At 31.9% G+C, this 27,049-nt stretch overlaps 1 protein-coding gene across 6 annotated transcripts in view; it reads right to left on the bottom strand.

Annotated features, from left to right (window-relative positions):
- Sema3a (semaphorin 3A) overlaps window positions 1-27,049 on the bottom strand; it is a 459,630-nt gene that overhangs the window by 15,055 nt on the left and 417,526 nt on the right. For all 6 annotated transcript variants that reach the window (XM_047562544.1, XM_047562545.1, XM_047562546.1 and 3 more), the window contains 6 exons: window positions 25,153-25,297; window positions 21,325-21,544; window positions 18,303-18,394; window positions 10,039-10,080; window positions 5,122-5,279; window positions 1,680-1,747 (listed from right to left, as the gene is read on the bottom strand). In XM_047562544.1, the coding sequence (XP_047418500.1) occupies window positions 1,680-1,747; window positions 5,122-5,279; window positions 10,039-10,080; window positions 18,303-18,394; window positions 21,325-21,544; window positions 25,153-25,297 (725 nt within the window). The remainder of the gene's footprint in view (window positions 1-1,679; window positions 1,748-5,121; window positions 5,280-10,038; window positions 10,081-18,302; window positions 18,395-21,324; window positions 21,545-25,152; window positions 25,298-27,049) is intronic.

Raw genomic sequence — 27,049 nt, 5'->3', positions numbered from 1 at the left:
GTGCTCTGAACATGATGGTGTATAATCATTAATTGGATCATATGGTGTTTCTTAAAAGATTTTATGAATATGGTGGCATTAATGATAACAATGCATGACTTAGAACATTTTTCAATATAAATAGTAGATGCTGTTTAGTTCAAATCTCTTACTGGAAAAAAATGAAAGTACCTTTATTATAACTTGAAGACTTAAGAAAATTCATTCATCCAAAAATTACTTACAGAATACCTACAATAACCATGATACTCTCTCTGTGGAAGCACTAGAGATATATGTTCAAGAGCATAATAACAAAGTTTGTATTGATATGAAGATTAAAGTCTGATTGGAAATGAGTTCTAATTATATCCTTTTCCTTTAGTTCCAATTACTATAACTAACTCTCTGAATTTAAGCAAATAGATTATTTAATAAATTAATATTTTATAATTCTTCCTCAATTGAATGATGCTGATCATAATTCAATATTCTCATATGGGGAATTAGTGAATATTATGTTGTCTGGTGGATCTATGACATTTGAAAAATCTCAGGAAGGTATGTCAATAAGCCATTATATTCATGCAGGGACATTCATGACATCTACTTCAATTTAGTGGTCTCTTTTTGTTTATAATGAGGACAATAATAGGAAAGTCCTTGGCAAGAAAAGTTTGTAAGCAAAGTGGGTTCAAAATATTGGCTCCATTAGTGGTCACTCTGCCCAAGTATTTTCATCTCCCAAACAACCCTGCATGGACTTATACATCCAGACTATGCAAGACAGGCACCTGCATTTCAGGAAAGGAACTAGATTTCGGCAAGCTAGGTGCAATTTGTGTGTGTGTGTGTGTGTGTGTGTGTGTGTTTTGACATTCATTAAACAAGAATACTCTACACACCATTAGTAAGTCAATTCAAAGTTAATGGGAGTAATGCAAAAGGCACCAAAACAGTTTATTATGTTCAGTTAGTATCATATTTTGCATGTTAGCTATTTTTTACTATGAATCGTTCATTAGTGATGTCATTGATAGGTTTCCCCAGTAGAGGGAAGCATAACTTCATTATTATTTTCATAAATGGTTGAGTTGGGGGGAGTGAGTTAGATGTTTATAAGAAGAATGGTTGATGTTTCAACATTAAATAAGAAACATTGACATTAAATAGGTCTTGACATCTTTTAGGAAGTCTAAAATGAATTTGGTCCAAAATGCCCAGTTCAAGGGAATATTCAGCTATTAATTCAGTGTTGGAGACTACCATATCATTACTTATTTAAGTAGAACACTCAAGAATGCATTGGGTGTATATCACCAATATATAAATGAATAATTTGCACTACTTATTTTAATACTATATTTCCTTCTACAATATATTTTAATGAACTTTTTTGTCCTTTTCAGGTAGCTTCTATACATCAACGTATACACTTAAAATCGCTTCTTTTTGTTAATATAAGAAAGCTAAGCTTTAAATCTCGTAAGGGTCTAAAATACTGAGTTTATCATACCTGGGATCATAAAATATAGTTCAATGTTTGTGCTATTCAATATTTTCTTTCTGCTAGATTTTCTTTCCCTTTAGTTGCAGTTTTAAAAAATATATTTTGGAAGACGAGTACACTGCATGGGTGTTTGTGAATATGCATTTTTAGCCTGGTATTTGCAGGTTTAAAGTTGAAATATATGACTTACCATGGTGTTGTAAGTCTGAACAGTGAGTCAGTGGGTCTCCATTTCTTATATCTTGTCGTCTTGTGCGTCTAGAACAATTACATTTAAAATGCATTATTGCGTTTCTACTTTCCCACTTAAGGTATTTGTCACAAGAATGAAGAAGAATCAAACTTATATCAAAGACTCCAGGACCTTATAGGAAGAGATGTATTTACATCCAAACAAAAATTTTAAAAAGCAGTTCAGTATACCTATAAAGAACAGTCTCCAAGGCAAGAGACTTCAAAATGGGAACAAGTATACAAATGTACTAACATGGTATTAGATATCTTTTGAACTATCTACAACAGAGAATTTATGGCTCTTTGCTACCAGGTGTTAATAACAGTTAAATATCTAGAAAATCTAAGGGGAAAAAGAATTCCACAAAATTTGGAATTGCAATCTATTATTTCAGGAAACAGAATGAAACTTTTCTGATCATTAATGTAGGAGTGAGGTTGAAAATTAAAATTCACCTGAATGCTATCTTTTTCTTAATGCTTATTCAAAATTCCTTAAATAGACATTTTTGAAATTTTAAAATATTAAGTCTAGGAATTGTTTTTGAAGTTAGTTTTTCTTTTTTGTTAACATTTAAAAAACTGTTTCTTTATCTTATGGTTATGATTACAAACCTATTTACCAGTGACATGAATAAAAGGACAAAAGCAACATTAAATGTTGAACTTAAGGCAATACCTCCCTTTGCCAGAGGAAGTGAGAAAGATGAACTGATCTCTAAGAGAAAAAAACAAATTTGTTTATAAACATCAAAATTAATTTCTTACATGTTCTATGGCTCGAATTGCATTTTAGGTTCTGTGCAGTCTGGGCCTCCTTTCTGGAAAGAAGGAAGGGCCTCTAGCTATTATGATAGAAAAAAGATGGGGAACTTGAGGAAGAGGCTAAGTATGGAGAACAGCAGTGGGGAAAAGACTGGAAAGATTGGGCACACTTGACTGTTTTCTGCAGCTATTTTAATGTGTTTTGTCTTGCTGCAAATTAGTTATTATCCCTGAAAAGAGCTTTCACAAAGGCCATTGAGAATTGCAAATATGGAATTTGTTACTGTATTCATAAATTTAGAAGTCTAAAGTATTTATAGATTTCTATTTGTAGAATTAGTGAGACTATCAAACAGATGTTGAACATTTCAAAATTGAGTCAAGAGAACTTGTGAAACATGAACCACAAAGCATTTGGGAAGGCATTTTTCACTGCCATTTAACCTTTTGAAAAATGCCATCATAAGGAATATATATAAGTTGTAAGGTCTCTAAACATCCTTTTCAAAGACATGCAGTGTCAGACACATGAAATTGGATTAAGTAAAATCTGTAAGGCATAACAAAATCATGTTAATGAGAATTTCTTCGATCCTGAAGTATAAGTATAAAATAAACACTTCAAAATATATAATGCACAGGTTTTAACTTATTATAGAGATGCTTATGATTTTCTTTTTATCCCCTTCCTTATTAAGAAAAGCTTAAACTTCAAATGGATTATTACTAATTAAGCAATGTTATTCATTTTCACCTGGAAAAGAAACAATATTCATTTTTAGTTCAAACATGAATTCCACATTTTTTAACATAAAGTCCCCTAGAGTTTAATGTTTTTAAGGAAAAAAAAATCATTTTAATTTTAAATAATTTAATCTTATTACTGTAAAGACAGCAAGTTGCTATTTATTTTAATTATCTCTGGTATGTTCTATCAGCATATATTATCTTTAACCTGAGCTTTCTTTTTATTTAAAATCCCAACAAAATCAATACATATATTAGTGTAATACAAATATATCATCATCTCAATTTTGAATATCGAGGGTTTAAGAAATTTGTATTTTTTATCTGGTCTGAATTTTACCATATTTGCTTATAGTGTTAAGTAGATACTGTGTTCTAATCCATACAAGATAGACTAAAGTTGTAGATGATTTAACATCAGTCAGTGTTATCTAAAATTTGTAATTAAAAAATTTAAGCAGCATGAGGGCCTTTTCTTTCCCCTAACATTTTGACACATTTAAAATGAGTCAAAGTTTGCAAAACATATCTCACTAGCTAGGAAAAACTCTATATTCATAGCTTATTTGAAAACTATAGGTATAATTTAAAAATAAAACAAATTATATTGCTCCTAAAATGCAGCAGCTTGGTGACAATGGTTGCTGTTTTATGTTTCAATGTGCCATCAATCATTATGGCCATATTAACAAGCTGCTGTATATTATTTTCATCTATCATTGCTTATTTCATAAGCACTAGATATCAATAGAGAAAGGTAGCCATCAGTGAATTGCAGAGGATGTATGGAAATGGCTATTTTATCAAATGAAGCAAGTGTTTTATTTTTTAAAATATAAGTAAACCAATTTGTCAACAACTTCTAGGATTTGTCTATGAGTTCTCTGTGGTAAAATTGCATTTCCTGGAAATAAAATGGTATTTAAAGATCAAGTGTCTGTTCCTAATACATTCAATCTTATATACAGTAACTCACAGTTATGGATCATCTCATTGTGGTATAACTCTTTTGGTATACCTTAATAATGTTAGTTCAAGCACACCCCCCTCAAATACTTCCAAGTATCATTAAGAAAATATTTACAATATATGTATACTGCACATACACAGACAGATAGATGATTATTTTATTACAGTTTAATATTTCAAGTTTAAACTCTGTAAACACAACATGGTATAGTAATAATACAGAGGTATTTAAATTTTCTTGAGTTAAATAGACATTCTAGGTGCTAGTAAATTCAACACTCATTAACCACATACAAAAATGAGATATTTTTAAAACTAGAAAAAAAATTATTCTTGATTTTTTTTTTTTAATGATTGAGTCCTTGTGTACTCCCTAGGACTTCAAAGGTAAATAAATTACTTTCTGTAAGAATTTTGTCCATCCAAGAACATAAATTACCTTATTAAAATGTAAAAATGGAATAGAATGTTTGTTTCTAGGGAAAAAAAAGAAATATTGTTGAACAAAAAAGCATCTTGGTCAAAGACACAAGGCCTGATCTAGCTTTTGTTCACAACTTTCTGTGAATCTGACCCTAAATTTCCTACTACATAAAATGAAATGACAAAACTATAATTTCCAACTGTAAAAATTCAGGGATAGAATTGTACTGTCCTATACTTCCCTCAGGCATTTAAAAAAAAGTCATTTGTTCCATTGCATTTAGTACCCAACATTCCTAGCACACATATTTCTGGATATTTTTACTATTTTGAGGAAAGGGGGAAAAAAATCAAAAACAAAAAGAACCAACCCTCACTTCCAGTCCAAACCTCTTTTATTCATCAGAAGAGGATGGTATAGTTATTTCAAGAAAGTTCTTCTAGAAATTGGATTAAACAAGTATACCAGGAAACATTTTATTTTTAATTCCTACCTCTTTGCAGTAGGAAAATAGCGAGAGCATGAGGAGCCATCCCAGGCACAGTACGGGTCTCGGGCCAGACAGCACTCCGCACAAGCTTTCCCATAAATATCACATCGGTGCAGAGGGAGTTGGGCCACCCCAGCAGTGGAACCAACATATAGCTGTTGCTGTGGAAAGAGTTTATCATCATGACAAAAACTACCTTGATTTTCAAATCTCCTTTCTCTTAATAAAGTTTATTTATTGACATTGACATTGACCCTTAACAACAGTAAATGATATTTGTGGGTTTGAAAACAAACCACATTGTTAAAGAGTTTCTTTAAAGGCCTGGCAGATAACAGGAGAGTTTTAAATGGAACAAGAGCAAATTCTAAGTATTTAATTGAAACAGGTGTTTTTAGAAGTATAAAATAAAAGGAATATAAATTTATCTCTAGACTAAGCAACATAATGTTTAATCTTTCAACTTTTATACTTAACAAGTTTTTTTTTTTTTCTCCTACAGTTTATAGTTTTGTTTGACCAAAGTATCTCCACAGCTCTGTGCTCCAGATGAGCTGGAGGCAGACATATCTGATTCTGGCTCCTGGGTGCCCTATTACATCCTCTGTGATGGACCACACCCTCCTCTGAGAAGGGAAAGGGAGATGTCTGGGTACTTACATTTGAAAGAACTTTTGACCTCAACTGTCTTGCTTTTGCACTGCCTCCGGGGAGATTATTTTAAACAACACTACTATTTCACTTTCCACTCAAAAGATCATCAAAGGGGAAGAGAGTACATCTACAAAACTAATAGCTGTACTGTTATAGAAAAAGCACTGAACTGGGCATTGAAGAGTCTGGGTGCTTTGTCTAACCCAGTTAACTTGCTGTGTGATCATGGGACATTCATATAATTTTTGTTGGAATTAACCTCCTTATCTATAAAATGAGCATGCTTCAAAGATCTTTAAAGTGAGCATCCAGATGACATTCCACAATACCATCATCCTCAACAAAAATGGATTTACTGAATGAGGCAGAATAGGGATGAGTAAAACAAAAAACAAAAAACAAAAACTCAAAGTTCTAGCAGTTACTATTTCAAGATTTCAGTACGACTTTAAAATGCATTGAAAAAAATTGTGAATGTAACATATCAGCTGCAAACTTATATAAACACAAAATGAAATAAAAATAAAATTATTTTGTTATTTATCCAATATGTACTGTAATTGGTACCACAGCTCCTTTTTCCTTGCACTAGAGGATTGATTGATTGTAGGAAACCTTGAATAAAAGTTATCTAATTACTAAAACATGTAGAAATACACAGGTGAAAGACTTAAAATTTTTATCTTAATTTCTCCATTATGGAGATAAACAAAATATTTCAGAAAATCCACACTCTGAACAATAATGTTCTCTTTTAACATTACAAAGTATCTAATAGTCAGAAATGGACATAATTAAAACTGCATTTCCAAGGATTTTCATTTATGAACTGTATATATACATAAACAAATAAGTTGAATATAAAGTGAATACTAGTAGAATTTGAGAAATCAGTAAAATTACAAGGAATGTTTATGTGGAAAACAGGTGCTAAAATCTAACCAACATACTTGTATCTTGAGATAAGAAAGGAAAATAAGGGAGGAAAAGTAATACAACACAAACAGTCTTGGTTTGGATCTGGAATGTCTTCCAAAGCCTCATGTGTTGGAAGGTTTAGTCCCCAGTGTAGCATGTTCAGAGTTGGGACTTTAGGAAGGTGATTAGGTCATGATGGCTCTGACCTCATAAGCAGCTTAATCCTCTGACAGATTCATAAGTTGATGGCATTATTGGAGGTGGTAGAAACCATAGGAACTGGGGCCTGATTGGAGGAAGTAGGTTATTTGGGGTCATGCTTAGGAAGGGTTTATCTTGGTCCCGGTTCCTTCTCCCCACCACCCCCACACTGTGTGTGTGTGTGTGTGTGTGTGTGTGTGTGTGTGTGTGTGTGTGTCTGACACTCTCTCTACCATTATGTTCTGCCTCACCACAAGACCTCAGTGATGGGAACCAGGTACTGTGGACCGAAACCTCTGAAACTGAGGAAATAAGTATCTCCTCTTGTAAGCATTTTTCTCAGGTATTTTGTCCCAGTGATGAAATGCTGACTAACACACAACTGTGGAAGCACTTATTCTGATAAATATTGCTATTTGATTCCACTAAATAGAAAAAATAAAGATATCATATATATCACTAGATGTTCAACTTTGTACTATAATTCAGCTTTATTCTTACATTCAATTTTAGTATTATATTGAATGATGCTGAAACCCAGGACAAGTTGAATGATGATTAAATCCCTGGGAGGAAAAGACAAATAGCGTCTTCACCCTCCTACCCTTGTTTTGTTTTTCCAGTAGCCTCCTTTTCTTTTTAAAATGAATTTAGACTTAATAGAATGGAAGGAATTTAAATGTGACTTAAAAATAAAACAAATGAATATTTAAGAAACAATGGAATTACTTAGAATGTTGTAGCAAAGTCCAGCAGAATCATGGTTAGCAATAGTGAATACAGCCAAGCTAATTCATATATTGTGATCATAACTATTTTAAAAAGCTACTAACCAAACTGATCATACAATCAAAAGATCTCTATACTTGTTCAATAACTTTTAAGAAACATATGCAAAATAAACACATATAGATGTACAACATTTGAGTAGGAAAAGAATTATCTAAATAAAACATCTAAATGTTATATCCTTTAGGAGAAAAACAGAAAAAAATGGATGGGAAGAATACATTGTAGTATAGTCCCATGTTATACATGTGACCACTGAAATTATTGTGATGAAAATCTAAAATGTGATAAAAAGCCAAAAATTAAATGCAACTGTCATTTTTATTTTGTCATAATGCTTCAAGATTATTAATGATGTACTAAAATAATTACGCTATCCAAATGAAATATAGGGGATGCCTGCAGGCATCACTGAGCACAATCCAGTCACTAGCAAGGAACCTGATATGCTTTTTCTGCCCAATTTAACATCTCCACAGGCGTTTCACTATCCTCCTTAACAAGTTGTGGGCCACGAGCAGGATGTGAGCCCATTTATCCAGAAAATTAGTGGTAACACTACTTGTCCCTCTTGAAACAACTGCCTTATTTTAAGAATGCCGGTAAGAATGTATGAAATCAAGTCAGAGCTGAATGAAATTAAACTTCCTTCTAGAAATGAAAAATGTAGGTTAGGGACACTTTCTTCTCTCATGATATTTTAAATTGATAGTTTTTGTTTGTTGGTGAAATATTGCATTGGCAGGCAATCTTTTAGGTAGTGTTAACAAATTTAAAACAGAAAGGAGTGTTTTACAAAACAAGATGTTGAGGTAATGAAGTTAGGATTGGTCGCCATAAAGAAATAATTTAAAAAATCATTACAGGAAAGAGGATCCCAGTCTAGCTTCCATCCTGGAAATCCCCGGATTTCCTTGCCAACATGTGACAATTTTTAGATTATAAGAACAGGTGAACACATATTTATGAAGTGTAAGATAACAGTATCAGGTCAATAATATCTGTACTCTGGGTTGTTCTAAATACCTTGGAGATTATCAATCTATTTTGATACATCTATGTGGAAAGGATATACACTGAATTTCATTGGCTCAATAATTTAGTGTTTTATTCAAGGGATGAAGCATGGTCATAGACAAGGCATGTAAAAGACTTAGGAAAAAGATTAGGCAAGGAAGGGAAGAGGGACAGGATAAGAGAGAAACAATGGAATGAATCTGACCTAACTTTTCTTTGTAAATATATGAATATAGTACAATGAATCTCACCATTTTGTATATCCACAAGACACTGATTTAAAAAAAAAGTAAGTAAATAGAAGAAAGATCTGCAGAGTAGAGAAAAGGAAACAGGGGGAGGGAACAGGGAATGAATAAGGGTTAGTACTGGGGGCTGAATTGGAGCAAATCATATTCCATGTATTTATATTATGTTAACCAAGTGATCTTTTTTTAAAAATGTTTTTCTGAGTGATACTTATATTTTACATTATCATGCATGTTTTTACTACAGTAAGGGGATTCCTATTTCACTCTGGCTTTTTCTGCTTAGTTATTTAATAATTAATTTCAACTCAGTATCTAAGCCTTCCTTATTTTAAATTCATCATTAATATACTGGTACCATTTATGGAGGAAAAATAATTAGAAGTTAAAACTATACTTGTGTGGCACATATCATTTAGTATTTAGAAGTCATTTGCTTTTCTTAAGTGTCTTGCCAGAGCATTGATTTGATATGAATGGAAACACTATTAACATACTGCTCTTAACCTTTTACTTCATGAAGTTTTAGAACTTATCATTTGGTAGTGACAATTATCTGTTATGCTTAGCCAAATTTAAAGTCACATTTTGTTTTCTTGAGCACATAATACTACTAAAAAGGTAAAAGATCCACCAAACATATATAGTCAGTGCTTAATTTTGTTAGCCTATAAAGTGCATTTTGTTTGTATTTTCAAAATAAAATTAAGTTGTAAACTTAGTTTTGTCCTGAACTATCTACTCATGTTAAAGTACATATATATTTATAAAAATGAAAATAATTATTCAATGTTATGTAAATTATATCATAATGATAAAGAAGAATTGGTATAAGTAAATATTTACAGCAAATAATGATCCAGAAAATACATTTTAAGACCCAGAGGAGATGGGTTCAAAACATAAGGACAATGAAAACTACCTTTAATTTTCATTCTACTGACTTATTTTAGGGATGGTATTTCTTTTATTTTGGCTCCTTTTCTTGTAAAATTGTTAATCTATAAAATTTGATGGACAATAGAGAGATCTATAAATTTGAAATACAAACTTAACAAAATATAATGTTGATCATAGTACATAATGACAATACCTGCTTAGTAGAAAGTTCCATTGCTGAAATAGTAGTTGGTTCCTAAAGAAGAAAAAATTTGAAATGGTCAATTAGAAAAGTCAGTCGTTAATTAATTAACACAAGGCACCAATATAAGGTTTCAGAGAGATAACTTTATTTCTCACAAGCAGCAATAAAAGTGGGAAATAAGACCCATGAAAGAAACTGCATAGATAAATGTCAAATATATGGAGTAGACAATAAAATTACATTAATATCATTCAGTCCAGTCAAAGGTCATGAGCAATGTACCTGCAGTTGACCAAGTTGGGTTTACTGTTCCTTGTAGTAAAAGAGAAAATTACAGCCCAGCAAGAGGGTGTTGGAAGGGACTTCCTATACCAGTTTGTGCTAGGTGATTGGGGAAGGGTTTTAAAAAGTAGGGCTTTGCTTGGTATCGGACATTGTCAAAAGTGGGGGTAATTCTATGGTTAGGTATATTCATAAGTCATTTAGAAGAAGGGAAGAACAGAACAAGGCTAAAGTTATTATTGGTTTACTCATGTTACGCAAGATGAGAGATACTTTGGTCATTTTTGTGGTTTGGACAATGTTCATGTCTTTGTGTGCAGACATGAGTAAAGAAAGGCCTTGCTTTTATCTTAATTCATCACCTCAGAATGGCCCTTTCTGACAATAGTCTTCTGTGAAAATTTTATGTTCAACTGGAGAACAGTATGGCATGGCTGAACGTGCTAGATTGACTTCTAAAAGCACCAATGAGAGCTGACAATATCAGGCAGGGTTCCAACTGTCAAGGACTATAAGAGCTCAGTTCAAGTGCAATGACATTATTATTCTTAAAATGACTGTTTTATGTGCAAAGACCTATACTTCAGGTCTTTGCCACAGAATATAATCTCCTTAATGTCTATCAACAGGCAAACATTGAGCAACATAAGTAATAACTAGGGAACTAATAATTATCAATGTACTTTTTTAAGTGTTCTAAGTGGAGTTTATTGTGAATGTGCATAGACATGTACAAACAAAGCCTGTTTCTTGATGCATGTAGACCACCAAAATGTTGCACACCTGAACACATAGGCTTATGTCTTTCTAGATTCACTCTCATTGAACACACTTTCTATCACATTCTATTCAAAGACCAACACAATGGGAAGAGGAACATTGCTTCTGAGTTTCAGAGGGGACTGATGAGAAAGAGACTTAGGTGGGAAGAATGATCTTTAAAGTCCTCATTGTGTTAGGTAACTGAAGTTAATCCCAGAAGAAAATATATAGTTGGACACTGAAACAAAACAGCATGGACTCAATTTGTGACTCATGCCTGACTAGAAGTGTGATGTTAGACCAGAAATGTAAATTCTTTGTAATTTTCTGTTTTCTCCTGTGAAAAATGAGAATGGTGGTATCTTCCTCATAGGGTTCTTGAAGAGATTAATAAGTTACCACATGTAAAGGACTTCATAAATGCATTTGGTGCACAATGTTTTGCCAATTCTATTCTCTTCTCTTTCTCTCTCTCTGTCTTTCTCTCTGTGTCTCTGTCTCTGTCTCTCTGTCTCTCACACACATACACACACCACCACCACCACTTCCTTATCTTGTTTTCTCCTTAGTGCTTATCACTGTCTGTACATATGTGTATACACATGTGTGTGTGTATCTTCCTGTGGATCCTCAATTCCTCCTTCTTGATCTTACCTCATACTCTGCTTTGGAGTGTGGTAGAGAAACTCACAATTTCATCCCACCCTAAAGCCAAGTCTGTGTAAGAGTAAGAGCGTGGGGCTAAGGATTGACAGGAAGATGTAAAAGTCAATGAAGTGTTGTGTTATAGAAATTACCATTGAGAGAAAATCTGAGAATTGTAGATGAAGATTCACAAAATTGTCTATTGACATTTGTACCAAGAAAGGTACTTTACATTCCATTACTTATTGGAGGCTTCCAGAGGTATAAAATCTCCTATGTCCACGGGTGTAAATCTTGCTTACATTTTTGTCATTCTGTCAGAGAATTCCTGCAGCAGGAAGTGAAAGACTCACAGCAGGAATTAGAGTCAAGGCTGACAGGATATGAGGAGGGCAGTAGAGCCATCCTCTATGAGTTGTTAATTGTCCTCCTCAATCTGAGACAGGGATTTTGGCTCCTTTGCTCACTGTCATACCCCTAGAACCGAAAATTGCACCTGATATTTATAGTTTTAAATAAATATTTGTTGAATGAATGAATGAATGAATGAATGAATTCTCTACCTATTTCCCCTTTCTCTTCTATTTCTTCAACTTACTCCTCTATATTCTTTCCATTCTAATTGTGTGTAAGATAAAGGTAGCCATCTTATAAAATGACTTTGATCCTTCTACCTTAGCTTGAGTTTCTCTGAAAATAATCTAAGTAGTGTATACTTGCTGTTCTTTACTAGTTCTTCTGTCATGCACCTATCAGCCTTCTGAATCTATTCTTCCTCTAGAGAAGCAATCTCCTGTCCCCAGAAGCAGAAATCACCAATGAAACCTGCATTGCTGAAGGGATACTTTTCTGACTGCATTGTTATTTTTGGAATTCTTTATTTGATAGGTACTATTGATAATTTTTATCAACTACTTTTTCTTAATTCCATTATGCCTTGGGATTCTTCATTGGCTATTTCTATTAGCCTTTGTCTTTATCCTGTCCCACAACTATCTCCACCATGATTGCCCTCTGTTGTTCACTCCTTTCTTTTCTACCTTTTTCCTTCTTTCTTCTATTACCTTCTTTTCCTTAAGGTCATCCGACCTAATGGTGCTGATTCAAACCTGATGACTAAGATGAGAACAAGATTTTCTTAACAAATTTAGGATAAATTGCCTCAGATGCAAATGAGAAAAATGAGTTAGAATGTTCATTAATTTAATAGGATAATTTAGAGATTTCCACTAGATTTTTATTTCTATGGCTTAAATGAATAATATTAAATATGATAATTTTCTTTAGAAATTATCAATCATTCCTACCAATTTTATCAATGTGGAGATAGGATTTTAGCAATCAGTAACATCACATCACAAAATGTGAGAAAATTTATCATAAATTCTCTGATTTAAAAGATGAAGTTGAAGATATTATTTAGGTTTGTACCAATTGGAATAAATTAACCAAAATAGAAAACTTAGAAGAAGGAAAACTTTCCATAGCAATTCCTTCCATTCCAACAGTTTCACATGAAAAATAGTTTTGTGGTTGTATAAATAGTTGACTTCATGCAAGTTTTCATGGAAGAAATTTTACAGTCAAGGTGCAAAGAAAATGCTGCTTAGGCAGAGAAAAATTAATGGTAGTGTAACTAAAGTGAAAGTTAGCCGTGTCTACATTCTTTTTTAAAATGAATCTGATTAATATTCAAGTTTCATGTTCATTGGCAAATATCTATAAGGCAGATGAAAATGAATTATTTCACATATAAATTGTGAAACATGAAACAAATTCTAACCCACCAGACACTATCATGCCATTTTATTATTTTAGCATTCTTAAATTAAGATCCTAGAATCCCTTAATTAATAGAACCTTATTTATTATTTAGACCAGGAAACAAATTACAGTTTGGAACAATATGTGTTATATATTGCTTGTGGTTGAATTTTAATAGACAATATATTAAGATGACATCCATTTAAATAAGCTATTTTTTCTGAGAAATAGCTGTTGGTGAATATGACTTCCATTTAAAACAGATGTAGCTTCATAAGCATTTTTTCATGAAACTGGTTTCAATTGCAAATTTAATTGGTGTTCAAGTAAAAATGAAATTAAAAACTTAGCATCATTTCAAGATTTTCTATGCCTCCAAATTACCACATTTTTTCCAGATATTTTAATCTAGTTCCTATTAAACTTTTGCACTTGCAAAGCTTTTCAACCTGCTGATCCCAGGAGATTCTGACATAGCTCACTGGATGCTAAGCACGTGGATGGTCTTTTAGAATGAGTTAATAGACTAGGTTTTGGAAAGCATCAATTATGTTTTACATTTGAATGAAAATTAAACTCTTTCATTTGTTTGCTCAGCTGTTCACGGAATATTGCATAAATTCGACTTAAAATGCATGTGTTATTGATGTAACCGCCTTGCAATCCTTTGCAGTCAATAAGACTATAAGTAAAGTCCATTGTCCTATGTGCTCTGCAATTCCATGTGACACTTCACTGTCTCAAAATAAGACCCTCTTGGTCTGAATTAGAAAGAAAATCCCACACTGAAAAATAAATAAAATTCATCATATGTCTGGCTTTTGTATCTACTGAACATTCTTTTTAAAAATAAGGTATAGATAAGAAAATTTCAAGAATTTTACAACAGATGTATACCTAGTTCACAATAGCTAAAATTTACTACTAAGTTTAATTTAAAATATTGTTTTGTAATCACAGTATTCATTATGAGAGGAAATTGAGACTCTATTCAATTTAACTAGTTTTTTCAGAATGAGTAGTAAATATCATCCAAATTCAGATTTATCATGGCAAATTATATTTAGAATAAGGTGGTGTCTTACTACATTAATACTATTTTGAATATTTGTGAATCAGTAATTTCTTGACTCATGTACCAATGCCAATTTAATTTCACCTCTTATTACCTATTAAAGTTTTTACTCTAAAATGGAAACTTTTATTACCAAGGATTATTTTTCTTTCTAGAGTCTGATTGGGATTTGATTCCACCCAGAATTTTGGATGTAATATAAACCACTGGAATGTTCTGTGATTAACTGGGGTGTTTTCCTAAAACCAGTCTCAAGATGTCAATGGGCATGGTACTGGTTTTAATCCAAGAATTTATATGAGGTTTGGTTGTTCAGTATCGAAAGCATTCATAATGAACGTGTTCTCATGGAAAGGATAATATGGTAAAATTAACTGGTTGGTTAACATTAAATGTGTGTGTGTGTGTGTGTGTGTGTGTGTGTGTGTGTGTGTAGGTTCAAGTCCAAGTATATCAGGCACAAACATGACCCTGACTCTGTACCTTGTCTATTTATCTTATCATTCTATCATAATGCTCACATTGACCTTCTTTCACTGCATTTTATTTTAAATGGAATGACACAAGACTCAAATGAAACATAAAATCTGTGACATTTCTTTGCTTGTTTCACTGTACATGCCTATCCCTTTAATGTGTTGTGATTTTTTTTTCTGTACTGCAAAATTAAACAAAGTTTGACAGTGAAATATTCCAATTGCTAGACCACAATATATGTATGAACTTTGCCTGATAGAATAGAATGTTGAAAGTAAATATTTCTCTAAACTCTGCCCAAATATGTTTTGTCTACTTGAGTGCCAAAGAAATAATAATGACAATATGCATAGCAGAGAATATGGAAGAAAATTAGAATATTTTCTGTGGAAGGAGATGTGTTCCTGGTTGCAAACAAACTTTAAAAAATTGTGGATAGCTAAACAACCATTGCTATAGCAGTATGTATATATGTTCAATTAATAGAACATAGTTCAAATAAAGAACCGTTCTCAAGATATCTGCTAAACAAATAACATGCCAGTTATCACAGATATAAGGTGATTGTGGATTTCTCTGGAAACAAGAAAAATCTAGCAATTGGTTATTTAATACTTGTATTTGCAAGAACATTGGCTTCCAACATCTCATAATTTTGTTTAAAATCATTTTAACAGTTAGGTTTAAAGTAAAATATTTTTAAATTGAAAATTTTATTAATATAGAAAATAATATAGGTAATACAGGAAATAGAAACTTAAAATCCCAGAGATATGAAGAACAAAAATTAGCCTGAATACAGTATCAGTGTAAAAGTATGCATGTTTTGATTCATATAATCCCAGAAAATAATAAATGATAGGAATAAAGAATAGTATTTAAATAAATAGTATTTTTAAAGTCATGATATCACTTGAGACAATGCTCCAAAATAAAATTTAGATTAAAAAGTCAGTCACTGAAACTAAGAGGTGTAAAATTTAAGAGCCCGGGAACTGCATGAGCTCAGGGATCATGTTATGCTAGGATAAGGGTGGCTAACAATAAATATTTATTTGCTGTTGAATTAATTTAAAAAACCCTACTTTAAGGATGTAAGACTATTAAAGGGGAATGTGAAAAGAAACTATGACTGACTAATACAAGTAAAGGATTCTGGAAATAATTAAGAAATTCTTAATATATTTTAGTGCCTCCTATAACTTTATTTGCAACTGTGGTATCAATATAAATCTCCAAATACATAAAATTAGTTAAGTTTCCTTTATCAGATAATAATATGGGACCAGATAACCAGGATGATTTTTTTCTGTTTTTATTTTAACTTCCTTTGTATTCTGGAACCTCACTTTAAGGATGGTCTCCTTTAGGAAGGGCCTTAAAATCTTTCATTTTTCATATATCATTTTTGCATCAATACAGCTTCATTCATTCATTTAGAAACATTGATTGAAAATATGTTTCAGGCTCTGGAGAGATAACAATGAATACAACATAGCAGTTTATAATTCCACCCCTTAATATGCATAATTTATTTGCTAAATCTCAATGATCTCTACAGAGGAAACACAGTCCATTTGGATAATTGTATTTTTTAAATTTATGGGCTAAAGTATCAATGTGTTTGTTCACTGAGGTAATTTATCTGACATGGTAAATGATAAGTCAACACTTTATATCTAACATATAAAAGTTAATCCAAAGTACTTGATTTTAAAAATCAAAATTTTGATGATTTTATTATTTTGAAGATTACATGGATTAGTAGAAAAGTAAGCCATATTTCTATTGGAAATAGAAATAGAAATAGAAATGTGGCTTATTTTCAGTTAGCACAATGAAAACAATAAAACAATGTTAACAATACCATTTTGTCCATAGTGCTGAAACTGTTCTTGGTGCTTTAAGTATGCTCTCTGTAATTCTTCTACTCTCCTGGTGAAGTGAGCATGGCTCTCATTCTTTTATTGATAGGGAAGCTCAGTGGGATTGTTTTAGTGTTCCCAACAGAGTCATCATGTAGACGTGACTGAGAGGCCTAAACTCTTTCCACTACAATGTTGTTAGTCCAGTACTGAAAAATGTTTATGTCACAATTTACAAAGCACATGTTTCAGTGCTAACAATAATTTTAATTGACTTAACTCATAAAATACTTGCCATGTTTTATTTCATTCTCTTCAAAATATTACTGAATGATAAGGCAAAGCCTATTGAGTGAGTACACTAGTAAAAAAATACTAGGTTAAAAGAGTGTTGGGGATAATTTGCTTTCCATCGAACATTGAATCAAATGGAAATTTTATCCCAGCACCTTTATTTTATAGATAAACCATCTGTACCATCTGGAGTCTAAATGAGATCACTCAAATTGTCCAATGTTTTGTCATTTTTCTGTCCCCAATTTCTTCCAGTTCAAGCTTATTTTGCATTTATAAATGTCTTGACACATGTGTCTTCTATTCTTATTAAACAACTGAAATACCATCTTGTATAAGAATCTACTTTTCATATATTACAAGTAATTCTATCAGAGTATACTGGATTTAAACTGTTCCTATCCTATCAGCTAACTTTCTAGAAAGAACTGCACATATAACATACATACTATACAACCTCAGTCTTCCTCTTTCCCTTCACCCCACGTCCTGCAGCTTCAACCCCAAGTTTCCCAACCCTATGACAAAATTACCTGGAGAACTGTGACTCAGGACAAAGGGATAAATAATTGTACATTCCTTAAGTATGTAGATGAGAAATCTATAATAAATTTGTCACTAGTGATATGAAAATCTCACACTTCCTTTAGTTAACAAATTCCTTTAAAAAATCTGATAAAACAATTCATGAAAAAGCTAAAAGTGATTGATAGATGACTTTACAACTGTCATTCTGAATGTGTTTCTCCTGGCGCATTCATGGAAGTCACATACCACCCTGTTATAGCACAAAGTGTGAAAGAAGAGACTTTAAGAAGGGGAGGAGTTTGTTCATTGAGGTAACTTATATAAATAATATAAAACGTAAATCATATATTTTATCATTGAGAAAACAAGATATGAGCCAAGAATATATTTCTTTACCTCTTTAGATTTAACTAGCCCTGAAAGTTTCAAGGTTTATTTTGACTAGTGTCTGGCTTTCTAATTGACAAGCTAATTAGAAGGGTATGCTAGACTAGTTGTCCTTACCAAGTTCAGTGTGCAGCTGTCCTGAGGGAAAGACGTACAACTGAACTTGTTGACACTTGAAATTAAGCAGCACTCACCCGAAAAACTGTCATTTCTTCCAGCAGAACTTCTTCTAAATCATGCCAAGTCTCCTTAGGAATCGAGACTACTTTAAGAACAGTCCCAACATCTTTGAAAGAAAAGAAGGGAGTAGACCTCAATTTAAATAGACCTAAGTGGAGTTTAGTACTAATGGAGACAATCAGGATTTTTCCAAAACGGAACATTTTGACCACAATATCCCTTTTAATGTTTTTGAAACCTTAGTAAATTATACATTCAAATGTATATCATGAAATTATAAAGACTATAAACCATAAAGATAGTCTTGGAGTATAAAAAATTGGGTTTTTAGAACTATATCAATCTTTGAAGAAGATTTTTCCCCAAACTGCATAATTTTAAAAAATCCCTATGGAAATCGGTTAAGTTGGATTAATCAGTTTATTTTTTTAAAACAATCACATTGTCAGGAGTCTCAGAAAAAAATAAAAACAATATCAGTTTGACATGACAGGTTTTCCCACATTTATTATGAAATGTGGGTACTACTATGAAGACTAAAGGTAGATATAAGATATAAGGAATGCTATCAAGCCACAGAGGTAGTGAGATCCTCAGAGTTCTGACTTCTCCTGTCACCTGAGATCCATTAGTACTCAGAGGCCTTCGAAAGGGCTCAGTGATCATGAAGTTATGAATGGCAGTAACATGGCTTCTCAAAATAAACACTTAGGCATGTATGATTGTCAAAATGAATCTCAATATTGTGTATAACTATAATGCACTAATAAAAACATTAAAAAAACACTTAGAACTTCTTATTACAGTTTTCCAATAAAACACACATTAGTTAATCCATTTTAGAACTTAAAGAAAATTAAAATTCAGATTTACAAGTAATTATAAGCAGTTAAACCAAATACATTTTGTAGAGATTTCATACCTTATTTTTTAATTTCATTATCAAAAGAGAAAAGTTGTTTTAATGACAAGTGCCATCACTTTTAATTGAAATTAGGTTAAATGATATTAATTTTCCAACATTATGGATATGTTCCTATTCCTTGATAAAATATAGAAACATGTCATCCTAAATTTAAAAAAATGACTCTTGGACATTACAGTTCTGACTAAAATTGATTGATTCTTTTTAGCTTTACTTGGTCCATTTTAATCAAGTTTAAAAGACTATTTTATGAAGAAAACATGACCAGTAAAAATAAGATATACCAGAAAACAATTAAATGTATTCATGCTATTGATAACCATTTTCAGAGGATCAACATGATGCATTATGTATGATCAAGAAAGGCTGCTAGCTATCCCTTACAAAGTTAAAAAAGAAAAAAAGATCTCTTTAAAGAGAATCTTTTTATGTTTACAGGACCTTAGATGACTTGTAACACTGAAGATTAAAGGGAAATTAGGTTAATCTACTCACTGCCTCTGATCAGGTCTCCAGTACCCAAACACAACTTTATCTGTGATCCAGATCAAGTTTTACTGAGCAGTATTTCAAACAATTTCACACAAATTGAATCAGATTACTCAACTAGGATCAATACACGATGATGTGCAACTTAGTTAAAAGATACAATTACTGTAATCAATTTACTTTGCTGACAGATGACCCTGGTCTGTACTGACCTATAACCGTCCACGTCATCAGACATTCAACATTCTCATGAAATTGGTGCCTTAAAGACCGTTTGTGTCCAAGAGGAATTAAAGGTCCACAACTGGGTTTCTTTAGTCAAATGCCCAGAAGCTTCCTTGCTTTGACAGTGAGTGAGGAACTTCCCAAAAGTTTAATCCAGAGATGAAGGAAAAAGGCAAGTGTGACATTACTGAGTCAATTTAATTACTTTGTGGAGAGATTCAAATACAATTTGACTTTAAATGATAAACTAATATTTACCGAAAAAATCCTATTATCTTAGCTTTCTAAAGACATTTACAACCTGAAATTGGTACCCACAATTTCATTAACTTTTATGGAAGCCTGAATTTCATTGGAATTCTTTTTATTTGATAGAGAAAACTTTTTACCCATAAAAGTAGACTTTAACATATTGCTTAGAACCTGACACTCCTACATGTGATAACACAAGTATTTCATAATTTCCATATAAAACTTTAAGTCTTTAAAGCAATTACTGCACAGTTGCCATTCTGCAGGAGTAGTTAATGTGATTTTTTTTTTCTGTTTCTCACCAAGGGAAAATAAATGTTATTATACAAGGTTTCAGTGGAGCACTCACTCTGTTTTCCATTGATTTATGTCCGTTAACAACATTAATGGAAACTACAAATTTATTACCTTGGAATTTGACCCTAAGTAGCAAGTTTCAGATTTGTAACTGGTACTTTCAAAATAGTATTACTAATAAAAAGAAGAGTGGAAAATATAATAATGCCATAATAATAATGAAATTAATTCTGAAAATATTTCTGCAAACTTTTTGTTTCTGATAATAAAATTAGTAAAAAGCTGTTGTTAAATTTCTGTGGTAAGATATTTGATGATTTACTGGGTCAGTTTGGGGTTTTCTTATGAAGTTCTCTTTCTTTTTCTCTTCTCATTATATAGCAGAAACAATGAATAAAGTTTGATACTAGCATTTTATTTGCTGGAAGCTTTTCACTATATAGTAACTTTAAAGTTCAGTTAATTTTGTATTAATATGTTCTGGAACCATTGCTGAATGTCCTGGGAATTTCAGGCATGGTTTGGAAAATATATCTTTGTTATAAAAAGCTGCTGACTAGAAAAGAGTTATGATTCAATTAGGAACATTGATTATTTACCTAATCATTAGCTTTGCCTGATTACATTTATCAACTTTTCATTGACAAGGAAATCTCTTTTAAATTAATATGTCTCAACTTGTTCAAAAGATAATATCTTTGTAATGGTAGAACATTTGAGGTTTTATTTATTTACTAGAGGTGAAATATACCTTAAAAGTGATGATAAACGTGGCTTCAGTTCTTCATATATTTAATCAGTTAAATGAATTGTTTTGAAAGGAAATGTATGAAGAGAAAAAAATTTACCTGTTCCAATAAACATGACATCATACTGGCCATCTTCTGCATCCACTCGATCTACTACAATTTGTGTAAACTGGTAATTCACATCTGTCTTGATCATTATTGGACGGTTATTAATAGGAAACACTGGATTGTACATGGCTGGATGACTTCTTGCAAAGGTTATAACATCATCAGGAAGGTCCTTTGTAGAGTCAAACCCACCAAATGTTTTACTGGGACACTATTAGGATAAAGAGAAGAATGTTTTTTGATTAAAATTCGATGATAAGATTATAAATTATATAATACACATTGCCTTAATGATCTAGGACTCTAAGACTGTGATAATTGTTTGAAGTCAGTTACTTATTTTTAATTTTTACACTAACAAACTAAATGAGTAATAATTAGTTGTTACCAATTATCACCTACTTAAATGAACAGATATAATACACTAATTTAAATGCAATGTGTATTTTCTAAATATAGTCTTAATTCTCAGTAGGAGTTATGCTATCATTTTTACCAAATACTGCAAATCCATCTGATGTGTACAGGAGGCATCTAATACCTCTGTTAGTTGCACCACCACATGCTTTATTTACATGATGGATATTTGATACAACTAATGTAATTAATGATATGATTCTATAAAGTCAATGATTTTCTTGGATACATTTCATTTCTTTTACTATAGCGTCATTCTAAAACATAATTGTTCTTCTTAAACTAAAAGTTAATATAAATAATTATGCTTTTATTTATTTCATAACCCTGAAAAACTATCATCTATGACTTTAATAAATACAATTTTCTAGGAATAGGAGAGGTATTAAAGTGCTTAGTAACCTTCATGGCACAGAAACTGCCCTCTCAGAAAGACATCATGACCAAGCAAACAGATATTGGCCCAGAAATCATAAAGAAAGCATCATTGTGTGCTGGCACAGTGCCACCTCCAGCTAGAAATACTGTAAGTAAAGTGATAAAACAAATGAGGGAATGAAGATTTTTCTATGTCTCTTTTCATTGTATTTAATTATGTAGCACAAGTGTTCCTAGAGTACAATATCTCCAGTCTCGTACTTTTTGTTTTAGCTTCAATAATTTCTGCCTTTAATATAAAAGCTTGGGAGATGTAATATAATTAAGAACGAATCCTGATCTTACAAGAAGCTTAGTATGAGAAATCTATTGTCTTTTCTATTACCTTGGAGAAACCATTAATAATTCATGAGAAATGAAATAAATCTGCTTTAAAATGAGAAGATACATATATGTATATTTGTGTATGTATATGTATGTATACATATATAAATAGTATAATAATGACTTTAAGAATTTACTCCTTGTTTTTTAAGTAAATTATAAAAGTATTTAATGTTATAGAAATATCAAATATCTATATTAAAAATCTGGAAGAACAATAAAAATATTTTTATGATATTGAAAATTATTTGAGTGCTTCTCTACTACCATGTAAAAAGTTTGCAGAAATGCAAAAATGTAGAAATGTGTGATTTAAAATTAATGCAAGGAATTTATTTATTTTAGTCTTTCTTATGATTTGCCTTGTTCTTTTGTCTTACTGTTCTTTTATTTAGTATCTAATGCAACTTAGTTTATAAGCTTGTTTAAAAGTGAAAGAAAAACGTTCTGGTACTGTCATATTAAGGTTATTTAATGTTTTGTATCAGTAGTGTTGGTAGAATGATATATTCTCAGCCAGCACCTTTTGGGATGAATACACTCAGTGAGTGAACTTCATTCACGGAGCTAAGTGTCACCTCCAGCTTCTAGATCAGGCAATGCTTCCTGCTCTTGTCTCTAACACTTAGAGCACACTGCTTGCTGATTTATGACTACCCATGAATAGTGAGTGGGTGAGAACTAAGCTGCCTAGACTGAGTACTGGCTGCATTACATTTCTTGCTTCATAGTTCTCATCAATGAAATGTGGACAAAAATTTGCTATTAAGATCCATATCTATATACACGTACAGGAGTTATGGCTATCTATGCATAAAATCTCCCTCAGAATAGGGTTCAGAGTACATTAATTTCTGTCTTTGTTTTAATTGCTATTTTTTATTAATCCCAAATATATTGTACACATATTCAGATAGGAAAACCCAGTTCATCTTTGTAGCTCAAAATAATAGCATAGTATCTAACTCATTAGTAGTGCCATCATCCCAGTGGCTTGGAAGACTGAGACAGGAAGATTTCGAGTTCAAAGCCAGCCTCAGCAACTTAGCAAGGTCCTGTCTCTAAATAAATTATTTTAAAAGGGAGGAGGGGATGAGGATATGACTCAGTGGTTAAGTGCTCCTGGGTTCAATACCTGGTATCAAAAAAAAATTAGTTGCAGTGAAACTGGAAGACTTGATTTGTGTTTAAAAGACACTTAAATAAATTAGCCATGAAAATATAAAACTATCACCAACAAATAAAAACAAATTATCATTAAAATAGACAGTAAACAGCTTGTGTTTTTTATAAAACCATTTGACTTGCTATAATCAATCGATATTCCATTTTAGTCATTTATTATTATGAAGTCCTAGTTCAGAATTCTACAAATTCATCAACTAGACTATTTGCAAAATGTAATTTTTAAAATTTTCTCATAAATAATTTATCAACACAGAGAACACAAGAATATTAAAAGTTTTCTACATTTAATAAAAAAATTTTAAAAGCATAATTTATTTGAATTCAACAGAATATTAAAACATGGAAGTGAAAATAAAACCTATTCTTCAAATACATGTATTTTTCATTACATAAAATTATTTTCTTAAAGATACATCAGCATACAGGGTGCAGTGGTGCTTGCCTATAATGACAGCAGCGTGGGAGGCTGAAGCTGGAGGATTTCATGTTCAAAGTCAATCTCAGAAATTTAGTGAGGCCCTAAGCAACTTAGTGAAACCCTGTCTTTAAATAAAATATCAAAAAAGGGCTGGAGATGTGACTGGTGGTTGAATGCCCTTGGGTTCAATCCCTGGTACCAAAAAAAAAAAAAAAATTCACTAGTGTTAGAAAAAGTTATACTCATGAATGGTTCTATCCAGTTATTCTATAACCTCTGACATCATACAGATGTCACCTTCACTGTTTTTTACCTTATCAATGTGGTTCTTTACTTGCCTAGCCCCCACTTTCAGTTGAATATTGAAAGCTGATTTTATTTTGGTTTCTATTCAATTTTCCTTTTAGGTCTAAGTGTGCCCAGTGTTATGAAGAGAAAAGGGAGAGGCTGACAGTTGGATATTTAGCTGTGCTCTTTTTGATATATTTTCTTTTGTATCTCTTCTTTACCTACTTTATTCAGTCTCATGGAATGATAATATCAGTTTTAATACTTTTTCTCCAATTTACTGTACAAATGGAATCTTCCCTACAACCTGGCAAAACAAGCCCAAATATATCCAATTAGTTTCAATCTGGCATGAAGGTCATTTCCATTATATCCCATTCAGAAAAAAAAAAAATATATATATATATATATATGTATATATATATATGTTTTTATTTTTCAAAAGTTCAAATTAAACAGGTGGGGAATGTAGGTCAGTGATAGAGTGCCCCCGGGTTTAATATCCAGGACCAAAAACAGAACAAAACAAATTATGTATATTAAATGGTGAGCACTGAACTTAAGATTGACATCTGCAATGATTGTAGAATTCTATTGGAATCACACAAAACCCTGTCCATGCTTTCATTTTTAATCTTTGAATCTTTGTTCTATATTATATGTACTTAGTGTTTGTAGCTGCATTTGTTTTTTTACCTTTGGCAGAAATAAACTAATTTCACATGTTAAAAATTTAAGCCACTTACAGTTCCTGGCCGAGGATAGGGAACTCTTCCTTGATAGGGCACCCACTGGTAGTTGGGACCATCCCTGTGGGCATATGGACCAAGGAACACCCTTCTCACATCGCTCATACTGTACATACATACAGCTGATCCCTTGAAGATGTTACTGAAAAAAATAAAAGAGAATAACAAGTAATGTTCATCTTTATAAAAAGTCAAGTCAACCTGAGACCAATTATTAAATTTCAGATATTAATTATTCAACCTTGAATATAAATTTTTAGCAACAATAAATATTATGTTTGGGATATTTTAGTCACATGTATGTATTTTAACAATGTGTAAAAGAACAAATTATGATTTCTCAAAAACAGCACAATGAAACCATTTTTAGTATTCACAGAATATATGAATTCATATCAAACATAGACTATTAATTTAGGAAAAATATACAGAAAATCTGTTCTAATGAGTATTTAACTTTTCTGTCATTTAGAAATAAAAATGTAAACCATGTTTAAGCCTCAAGCATCATTACTGAAAACACAAAACTTTTAAATAATGTTTAAGAATTTATAAGTTGAAACTAGAGCAGCAAATGAATAGTTAATGGAAAATGATGTGTATATATATGTATATATCATGAATACACACACACACACACACACACACACACACACACACATGCTATGTATGGTTCTTTTCTTTTCCTTTCTTTCTTTTTTTTTTTTTTTTGAGATAGAATCTCACTAAGTTGCCCAGGCTGACCTTGAACTTGTGACCCTCCTATTTCAATCTGTTCAGTAGCTGGGATAACAGCATGCACCACCAGGCCTGGTTTACATTAGGTTGTTTTTTACACCAAAAACCCAAAGCTATTAGATCTAGTAACAGAGTTTGATATTTGTGAAAACATTTAAAATCATCTACTTCTAACACAGAAAGTAGTTTTAAGTAGTAGCTATTTTTCCCAAATTAAAGTCAAGAATTAAACAATTATTTCCATCATTTTTCTAAACAAAAATCAGGTAACTGAAGTAAAATGGAGATTTGCCACTGAGCTACCACAATTTTCCTTTTTATTTTGCTTATATAAATATGACTTGCAGAATGTCATTATACAAAGATATAAAACAATTGTACACTTTTACATTAAAAAAATATTTATCATTTAGTTGGTCTCACCTCCCAGAAAATGACATACAAATCAGATCAATGAAAACCTTGTATTCCTACTGATTTATTTTTGGAGACTGCAAACTTCATGAGGGAAAGACCCTGCTAGCTTCTTTCCTGCCATTATCAATGACTTACCACATGGCACTTTACTCAGGGTAAACCTCAATGTGTATTTATGGAATTTAATATCTTTGTGATGGAATAAATAACAAATTAACATGTGTGATGCATCAGAGTTGGTAATGTAGTTTATGTTGTATACCCTTTTCCATGGCTACATGTTTTCTTATTTATTCATGAAATCAGTAAGCATTGAAAATTTTGATGGATATGATTTTCAGCTGTCAAGACTCACTTCCATCCATACAAAGAACCATCTCATTGAAATAGAGGTGAAATTATATTACTCATTAAGCTACTGGCAAAGTGAGGTCCCTAGACCAACACTGGCATCACCTGGGAACTTATCAGAAATGCTCCATCCCATTCCTATTGACTCAGGAACTCTGGGAATGGGGCCCAGCGTTCTCAATTTTTATTATTTGTTATTTATTTTTTTCTAAATTGAAACTCATTTCTTTAACTGGTCATAAAAAACAGTAACCCAAATTTTAGCAGATTCTTTAGTTGATTCTAACACATTACGTCTGAGAACTGCTGTACTCAGCAATAAGGAAGCAGAAGAAAGGGATGAATTTTTGGTTGACTTGAGTCTCCTATAATCTTCACTTTAGTTGTC

This window comes from Sciurus carolinensis, chromosome 8, assembly GCF_902686445.1.
Source record: "Sciurus carolinensis chromosome 8, mSciCar1.2, whole genome shotgun sequence".
Taxonomy (NCBI): domain Eukaryota; kingdom Metazoa; phylum Chordata; class Mammalia; order Rodentia; family Sciuridae; genus Sciurus; species Sciurus carolinensis.
This window is presented reverse-complemented; position numbering and strand designations above follow the sequence as displayed.